This window comes from Coffea eugenioides, chromosome 6 (genome assembly GCF_003713205.1).
Source record: "Coffea eugenioides isolate CCC68of chromosome 6, Ceug_1.0, whole genome shotgun sequence".
NCBI classification, from domain to species: domain Eukaryota; kingdom Viridiplantae; phylum Streptophyta; class Magnoliopsida; order Gentianales; family Rubiaceae; genus Coffea; species Coffea eugenioides.
This window is the reverse complement of record NC_040040.1, coordinates 11,289,224-11,298,708: the sequence shown is the minus strand read 5'-3', so window position 1 is coordinate 11,298,708 and position 9,485 is coordinate 11,289,224. Positions and strand designations below refer to the sequence as shown.

The following is a 9,485-nucleotide window of genomic DNA, read 5'->3' as shown; positions in this document are numbered from 1 at the left end:
ACTTGCACCTGTGATATGCTGCCCATCGATCGCGGACCTCAAATACTCCCAAAATCACAACTCACAAACACCAACTCAGATCACAACTCGGAGGATTTGGCGGGTTGCCCCGTCAGCACCCAAAAAAAGTACCCAAAAGGACTTCCCACGGTCACAGAACCTCTCCTCCCCCAACCAAAAAAAAAAAAAGGGAAAAAGTTAAAAAAGCCAACTCCTTCGCAATTCTTTTACTTACTGGTAGTAAGAAAATAAAGAGTGAAATGAAATCCAAGTGAGCGAGCGAGAGGGACCATGGTCCATGATGAAAACTGCTCCCCGGGAACGAGAAAGCGACACAGGGCCGCTAAGAAATAATTTAAAATTCCAAACATAACCCTCCCGCTGGCCCCTATTTGGGCCACTCCAGATTAGACTCCTCCTTTTTCAGACTCATCAACTCCATAAATAAATATATCCCTTTGGTAATTATTTATTTATTCTTTTCCGTGTTGTTTTACTGCAAGAGTCAGATAGAAGCAGCCAAAAAAAAAAAAGGAAAAAAACAAGTAGTACTCTTGGGCTTCATACATTCTCTGTGAGTGTGTGTGGGACTGACTGCGTGTAAAAAACTAAAAAGCCAGCTCTAATGGACGGAGGAGGAGGAGGCTATAATCCTCGAACAGTGGAAGAAGTTTTCAGAGATTTCAAAGGGCGTCGTGCTGGCATGATCAAAGCTCTCACTAAAGGTACTTCTTCTGCAATTTCCCATTCACTTCTTCCCCTGTTCATGTCCTTGCGACTTGCGAGCCTTTTTTTTTTTTTTTGGTTCTTTCTTCTGTGGTTCGAAGTTTTCGTTGCTTCGTTTCCAATTGCATTTTGAAGCACTAGGGTTTTGGATTTTCGCATCATAACGTGGTTTTGTTGGCATTTTTGGCAGAGGTTGAAGTTTTTTACCAGCTTTGCGATCCTGGTTAGTTTTGCTTTTCTCTTCTTTTCTTATCTTGCAACGTTTATTATTCCTACGTGTCTTGTAGTACTAATTAATGCTCCCTTTCATTTCGTTTTTCCTGGTACACGGGCTTGCATACAGTAGTAATTTTGTCCTGGTTGTTGACATTACTCGGTCTGCAGTTGCATTCTCTTTATTTCTGCCTTCATTTTGATCAGAAAATTACAGTCTTCTGTTTCTCCATTTTACCCATTAATTTTTTGTTTGCTTGTTTCTTTTCCATTTCTTTGTATTTCTGCTCTTCTATGACTTTGTGGTTGGAGTTCTGTGTTTTAATGCTACTGAGTAATTACTTTTTTTTTTCTACTCATCATCTTACTTGTCAGATTGCACTTTCTCTCTTGTGAACCTCGCTGTTGCGTAAAGCCTTTTTTTTTTTTAAATAGCTTGATGGATTCTATGGTTTTATTGTGAAACTCTGGCCCATGTGGAATTCAATTTTGATACGATTTGCATTATCTTTTCCGGCATTCTTTCATCGTGATTAGCAGCATTAGTTTGCTTTTCTAAGTCTTCTTTTTTCCAAGTTTGATAGTTTATTGAGCAAAGCGATTGTGTATTGGCTGTTTCTGGAAGGAGGAGGGTCTTGTGGGCCTAATAGAATTCTTGCTTGGTCCAATGGACGTTAACAAATGGCTGTTGCATTGTCATTAGCATACCATTCGGATGCCTAATGAGTAATTTCGCTTTATTTGTATCAAATGTTTGACACTTATGCTCCAATAAGAGCCTCTCACCATAATTTTGTACTTTTCTTTCTGACTCTCCAATTTGTTGTCTTTTAAAACCTGTTAATTCATCTTTATTAAATTAAAGTTCTATAGCCAGACATATTATAGTTTACACTTAACCTAGTGTTACATACAAAGTGCTTTAGAAACTCTAAAAGGTTTCAGTTCCCTTTCAAATACAGCTATCTTGTAGTGGTATGGCTTTTTAGAGAATATGAAAAGGCGCTGGAAAGCAAGATAGCTTTGTTATTTGCGGAGGACTGAAATAGATGATGGTGCATGACTGATTAAGTACGTCATATCATCTTACACGTATATTTAGTTTGGTTGTCATAGACTGGTGCCAGTCATACCTTAGGATTAGAAAGTTAGTCTTGTGTGTACTGTTCACTTTGGCCCTCTATTGATATTTCTTGATCTTATCCTCGTACTGAACTAAAAAGAGTGCAAAAGAAGTTTACTGCTCTTCTCATCTTATTATTTTTTGAGGATGAAAGTTGATTACTGTGATGTTCATCTTTCCATTTCTTTGCCTTCTAATTGAACGCCTTAGTTCTCAGAAAAGTCCTCCCCTTTCATACTTCAACATGTCATATTGCAATACTAGTTAGATTACTGTAGGTGTATTTTTCGTTTCTATGTATATGGAGTGTTAATTCATCTAATATGAAATTCTAGACACACTTAAATCCAATTTAAGGAACAGTGGAACACTTGTAAGTGTGCCCTGGCTTTTCTGAATGCTTGATTCTATTCATACCATTGGAGTAATTGGATTGGATGACTTTTGAATTTTTTGATGGACAGTAATGCCAAGTTTCTATTATCTGACATATAATTCTGGTTTGACTTTTTCATAATAGTTTTTCTTGCTTAGAGGACTAATGTCCTGTAAGGAATAACTAATAAAATGGTTTTCTTGCTGTGGTGTATGCCAAAAGTTAGTGAAGGTTGTCTTGTTGATTTTATTTTATTTTTTTTCAATCAATTTAGGGGAGATAAAAAGCCTTACTAGGGGGAAGGGGAAAGGGAAAGGCTTTAGAGTTGAAGGTTGCCATTTAATTTTCCTACCAGCTGAGCTTGGTCTTGAGGACATCTTGACGATTTTCACAAGCTAATGACATGTAATCTTTCTCATCATGTCCTTGGAAGCAGAGATGTGCTATCCTACATTTTTTGTATTTGTCTTCTCTCTCTCTCTCTCTCTAAGTGTAAGTGTACTTGTCAGCTGCTTGGTCATATAATATGAGTTCCTTGTACATTATAGTAATAAAGAAGACTGAAGATGCTAGTATATCTCTTGATTGCTGCATAATTTGAGAGTTCTTAAACCTTACAGAGAAGGAAAATCTTTGCCTTTATGGTTTTCCTAATGAGCAGTGGGAAGTTAATTTGCCTGCTGAAGAGGTGCCTCCAGAGCTTCCTGAGCCTGCATTAGGGATAAATTTTGCCAGGGATGGAATGCAAGAAAAGGACTGGTTGGCCCTTGTTGCTGTGCACAGTGATGCGTGGCTATTTGCTGTTGCCTTCTATTTTGGGGCCAGATTTGGTTTTGATAAAGCTGACAGGTAACATGTGAAGCTAAGTGATGATACTTTTCCGCTTTTGCCTGTTCAGCATCCTTGTTTCTTTTTTGCTCTCAGTCAGTTTCGTTTGAAATAAAATGTGACTAAAACAATAAATTTTGTATCAAACTTGAAGTGCTAATGTTGCATGGGAAATTAGACTGAATTTTAAGTTTCTTTCTATAAATTCAGAACTCAGCCTTTGTTATTTGGTGGTTGTTGGTATTTGACAAACTATTTATTTAGTTTTTTACCTTTTTGGAGCTACGTTTACATCTGGAGGCAGTTGTGAAATAGTGTGGAACCTGAGGTTATGGTTTTTTTTTTTTTTTTGCTGGCCAGCATGTAAAAAGGGCAGCCTCATGCCTAGTAAAGACTCCCTTGAACAGGACTGACAAAAATATTACTTTTAACTAATGTTTAGCACTTCAGTGGGGTATTCTTAAGGCGGGGGTAACTGTAACATTTAACTCCTTGATGCTGAGATTAACAGATGAATGGTCCTCTCCGTTGTCTTCAGCAAGGCATTCATACACCAGTGGGTTACATCTTGGACCTTGGCCACATATTAGTCCTGACCATCATTGTGTAACATAATTGTGATACTTCTTTCAATAGTGTATTTTAGGTCGCACATGGTGTGAAAATATGCTCATTCTAACAGAGTTTAAAGTGGTCTGGAAGTAGGCAGTTAAGACGATGGTAAATAAATACCAGACTTGCTAGTTTACTTCCAGCAATTGTTGTTGATTTCTGTGGATGCATCAAATTGAAACCAAGTTGATTAGTTTATGTTTTTGTATTGGTTGGATGCGGTTTCATTAACTTCTTCGGCTTTGTGATTCAGGAAACGGCTCTTTGGTATGATAAATGATCTCCCAACAATTTTTGAAGTTGTAACTGGAGCTGCCAAGAAGGAACTTCAAGAGAAATCATCTGCCTCAAATCATAGCAGCAGCAAATCCAAGTCAAACTCAAAACCGGTACAAGCATCTAATTTGGTTCTATCAGAAGATTATTCATTATGTGATGTTCCGTGGTCTGATCATGTCAAAATGGCTAGAGGAGTTTTAGAGAGAATGAGCCTTGGAGGATTAATTATGCTGAGTCTGCCATATGTCATAGATGATGCCTTAAAGGTTCTATTGCTCTGATATCTAGGTTGAGGAAATTTTTAGGCAGCTCTTATTTGCTTCAAATGTGTTTTACTTGCAAGTTGCTTTGAGCTTTCTCTTGAGCATGATCTTTCAAGTTTTATTCATTATTTGGTGTATTCTGTCAATTGTTACGGCATAGGGTGTTGGAGTCGGGGTCTGTACTTTCTTTCTAGTAAAATTGGTTGGATTCTCTATTAAGCATTTTCCCAGTAATTGTAAGATTTTGACAGCAGCTTTTCTCGAATAGATTTTGTCTTACTGTCTGTTATAGCAGTTTTTGCCAATACGAGTTAATTATTTGGTTTCAATCACAGAGCAAGTACTCAGAGGTCCAAGAAAAGGACGAGGATGAAGGCTTAGTAGATGAAGAAGAAGATGAGGATCATGGGGAGACATTGTGTGGAGCATGTGGGGAGCACTATACCTCAGATCAATTTTGGATCTGTTGTGATGTGTGTGAAAGGTGGTTCCATGGCAAGTGTGTCAAGATCACTCCTGCGCGGGCTGAGCATATCAAGCAGTATAAATGCCCATCTTGCAGCAACAAAAGATCGCGTCCTTGATATATTTTATGTGAAGGTGTGGTGTTGGGTCTCAGGTTCTGTAATTGCCCCAATTTTAGACTGTAGCTAACCATCTAGCTGGCTGGTCATTACCTAAGCGTGACGGAAATGTCTCTGTGTTAGTGTCATAATCTTGTTTAAACTTGTTTCTGGGTAATATTTTCTAGCTTAAACTCTTGGACACCTTTGATGTGACCCTGATTTAATTATGTAGAGATTTTATCATTTTAGGGAACTAGGGGTGAAGCTTCCTTGATTAATGGTGATGCTATGAAATTTTGCAGGTTGTGATTCTGCAAGTTTTATAATAGAGACTCACACTTTCTCTCTTGTTTCGAACTCCTTAATTCCTTCACATTTTAATCCTGATATGAATTCGAAATCAGTTTTGAATCTCGATGCCTAGTCGAAAGTAGTATAATCTCTTCAATTGTGCTTATGCTTATGATTCCACAACATTAATTTGTTTCATATGCGATCGACAACTTAAAAAAACAGATCAGAGTACAATGCCCTGAAACTCAGCAATGACTCGATGATATCATCCAACTCTGCTATAATTATCCGGTGGTAATTTGAGATTCCAAATCAGTAAAATCCACTAATCATTCTCTGTCTTGGAAATCAAATATTTAATTGGATTCGACCAAAAAATTCCTTGGCCTGCCTCTTGTGAAAACTCTCAAAGGTTATTTGTCTCAGATATTTAATTCAACTTCCCCAAAGCAAACTGGATAAACAAGGGAAAAAATAATACAGAAGAGAAGCCAGAAACTAATTCTCTTGTTAATAGTCATGTAAAATTTATAAAAAAAAAAAAAGGCTATTGCAAATTATTTGAAACAAAGTACGGACCAAAGTGCCAAACAACGAATAACATGCATCATTAAACTTGTAATCTAGTGATTCAGGTTAATCAATGAATCTTTTGAACGGATGATCAATAAGCACTCGTTAATGCACATAAATTTCAATCAATTTATCATGTATATACACATTAACAATTATTGTATTTACTTACATTTATATATATATATATTTAAATTAATTTTATATTTCTCAAAATATAACACTTGAAAGGGTGGATAGTTTGATAGACCTTTAATCAAATTTACCCCACCATTATCATTTTCTCCTTCTCCATGGTATCCATCCATCCTTTGATGCATTCATAAGAAGAATTAAACAAGGCTCCCCTTGCAACTAGAGCTGTTAAGTCAATCGAGTAGCTCGAAAACTCGTTAGAGCTCGACTCGTTAAGGCTCAACTCGGCTCGTTAATTTTGGTTAACCAGTCGAGCTCGAGCTTGAAACATGCTCGTTTAGTTAACGAGCCGAGTAAGCTCGGCTCGTTTGATACTCGAGTAGCTCGTTAGAACTCGTTAATGAAGGGCATATTTATCATTTTAGAAATCAAAATTATAAAAATTAAAAATTTTAAATTTTTATTAAGGTTAATTTGCACGAGCTCGAGTTCGAGTTCGAGCTCGTGAAGCTCGACTCGTTTGTGATAAACAGTCGAGCTCGAGCCACATGTACATTTAATGAGCTGAGTTCGAACACATTTTAAAGCTCGTTTTCCTAACGAGCTCGAGTCGAGCTCGGCTCGAATTCAACTCGAGTCGAGCTCGACAGCCAAATACTCGGCTCGATTAACAGCTTTACTTGCAACTATAACTCCATCGATGATTGACCACCAGCAAGGAAACAAACAGTCAAAATATAGGTTAAATTTGCGATTACTCGTCCGAAGAAAATAAACAATATAATGCTTTTACCTCCATAATAATGAAAAAATAGAAAAACCGATGAGATTCTTTTAGCTACTTATGAATTTTTATTTTTATTTTTTTTGGATAAATCACCCTGATGGAGAACATGAAAGCAACAAAACGTCAGTTTTTTTTTTTTTTCTTTTTTAACCGTTAGTTCCCTACACCTGAAGTCAAACAGGCACGGAAGCTTCAGTTTGGCAACAGCTAGTTTTCTCATTTGCATAATTCTCCGCCTTCAGTCGATCAGCTGCTGCCCCACCTGCCTTAAAAACTTAGCCAGTCAAACTAGGTACCTTCCCAATTTCCGTAAATGTAACGTTAATTAGAATTTGTGAGAATTCAAAACCCATTTTTTAGTATCCAATCTTGACTCCGTCGACACAAATTTATCCCCAAAATAAAGGAAAAAAAAATGTCCACAGAAAAAGATGGCATATATCTTTAAACAGGGAGATTGTTATATGATAAATGATAGGGAGTATCACGCAGTATGTACAGAAGTCGCAAACTGAAGAAGTATGGAAAAAAGGCTATCAGAAGCAGCAGCAGAGGGAAATGTGGAATCCTTGCTTCAACTTCTCCGGGAAGATCCGCTAATTCTAGACAAGACTATTGTTTCCTGCGTATCAGAGACTCCCTTGCACACCGCATCAATCTTAGGCCACGTCAATTTTGTCAAACAACTGCTGAGCTCGAAGCCCGAGTTAGCATCCGAGTTGGATTCCTCCTGCTGCTCTCCCCTGCACTTGGCAGCAGCAAAAGGGCATGTTGAGGTCGTCAAGGAGCTCCTCAAAGCAGATTCCCAGGTGGGTTCGGTGAGGAATTTGGAGGGGAGGACTGCTCTGCATGTTGCTGTGGCTAAAGGGAGAGTTACGGTAGTGGCTGAGTTGGTCCGAGTTAAGCCCGAGTTGACCCGAGTGTTGACTGACCGCGGGGAGACGGTATTGCACCTTTGTGTCAAGTACTTTAGGTTGGAGGTGTTGAAGTTGCTGGCTACTGAGTCTGTTAAGAAAGATAGCGAATTGGTTAATTGGAGGGATTCTGATGGGAACACCATCTTGCATACTGCTGTCACCAAAAAGCAATTTGAGGTAAACTTTTAAACTGTGGTACTTTTTCCTTTTTTTTTCCCTCTCTCCTTTAAATTGCTGAACTTTACTTGCTGGATGTAGTATTAGTATTTCTCTACAAGATTGATCTAGCAGTTTTTCGTTCTGTATATTTAATCCTGAGGAAAGGCCTCTTTCATTTGTCAATTCACAAAATGTTGGACTTTGGCTCGGAAAAAGAGAGAACTTTTTCTTTGGAAGTTGAAATTCATTTTTAGTTGCGAATGATGATAGTTATGATGTCACTGATATGTATGATCCTAGGTTCCTGCTTTCTGCCTTTTTATTTTGTGAAACTAGCAAATATGAGTAATTAGAGTGTGGGGTGTCTGGTTTCTAGTTGTTAACTGCAAGCATTTTTTCCAATTAATTTTGCAGATTGTAAATCTTTTGCTCACTATGTATCCTGCTGAAGTAAATGCATTAAATAAATATGGTATCACAGCTTTGGATGTTCTAAATCAAAGCCCAAGAGACTTGAGAGATATGGATATTGAAAATTCACTGAGAAAAGCTGGAGCATTAGGTGCAAAGGATTTGCTTTTGATCACAGATGATGGGCTTCAAGATACGCTTCCTCAGATTGCAAAAAAATTGTCCTCCAAGCCAAGCAGTAGTGCACAGAAACCATCTCCAAAACACAAACACACGGATTGGCTCGGTCGAAAGAGAAGTGCGTTGATGGTGGTGGCATCTTTGCTTGCAACCACAGCGTTTCAAGCATGCCTAACGCCACCAGGCGGAGTTTGGCAGGATGATTATATATCCGATGACAAGGGCAATCCTGTTCTGGAATCTCACATTGCCGGGACATCGGTGATGGCTTATAAGGCAGCCAAAGATTATGGCATATTTATGATCTTCAACACGGTTGCTTTCCTTTCATCTCTGAGTATAATCCTCCTTCTTGTTAGCGGTTTACCTCTCAGAAGAAGGCGATATATGTGGTTTCAGATGATCACCGTGTGGATTGCGATCACAGCTCAAGTTGGGACTTATTTTATCACTCTGAGGAATATGTCACCTAAATCTACGCGTGTTCAGAGAATGTTGAAAGAAGTTACTGAGATATCTGTTTTGACATGGTTGTCACTCATGGGTGTTGTTTTTCTTGGGAATGTAGCCCGGATGAATTTGTGGATTCTCAGAAAATATGGCTACATCAAGGAGAAGGAAAGAGCATCTTTGGCTGAGGAGGATGATGAAGAATTACTATGATGTAATGAACTCTTGATCATACCTCTTATCTTGCTTGCTATACTACCACCAGTAATTTTTTGGCTCGAATATACCGATTCAAGATTGGAGCAACTAGATCATATTACTGTGTCTATACAGTAGCGTGTAGAGAATATGGATTAAGATCATCAATTTTGTAAGCATGATACCAGTAATTAATTTCTTGGATATGTTGAGAATCTGGTGTTTGGCAAAGACTCTAGGGAACAACAACCGGAGAAAATGCCCGCCTGCTCCCTGAGCCTTGTTTTGTTACCTGAAATAGTTAATTCACAGCCCGCCTAAACTGGGATGTTGTCATTTTCTTGGATTTCCATGAGGATATAGCGCTCATGTTTTCATATTGAAAATCTCCAACA

The 9,485-nt window shown here is 38.2% G+C and overlaps 2 protein-coding genes across 2 annotated transcripts; both read left to right on the top strand.

Moving 5' to 3' along the window:
- Nucleotides 1–527: 527 nt before the first annotated feature.
- LOC113775047 (PHD finger protein ALFIN-LIKE 4-like) lies at nucleotides 528–5,335 on the top strand. The gene is made up of 5 exons (XM_027319771.1): nucleotides 528–725; nucleotides 917–949; nucleotides 3,059–3,287; nucleotides 4,132–4,267; nucleotides 4,756–5,335. The coding sequence occupies exons 1-5, from the start codon at nucleotides 626–628 to the stop codon at nucleotides 5,002–5,004; spliced, it is 747 nt and encodes a 248-aa protein (XP_027175572.1). The 5' UTR covers nucleotides 528–625; the 3' UTR covers nucleotides 5,005–5,335.
- A 1,702-nt stretch (nucleotides 5,336–7,037) lies between these two features.
- Nucleotides 7,038–9,426, top strand: LOC113776256 (ankyrin repeat-containing protein ITN1-like). The gene is made up of 2 exons (XM_027321374.1): nucleotides 7,038–7,869; nucleotides 8,266–9,426. The coding sequence occupies exons 1-2, from the start codon at nucleotides 7,297–7,299 to the stop codon at nucleotides 9,103–9,105; spliced, it is 1,413 nt and encodes a 470-aa protein (XP_027177175.1). The 5' UTR covers nucleotides 7,038–7,296; the 3' UTR covers nucleotides 9,106–9,426.
- The last annotated feature ends 59 nt before the right edge of the window (nucleotides 9,427–9,485 follow it).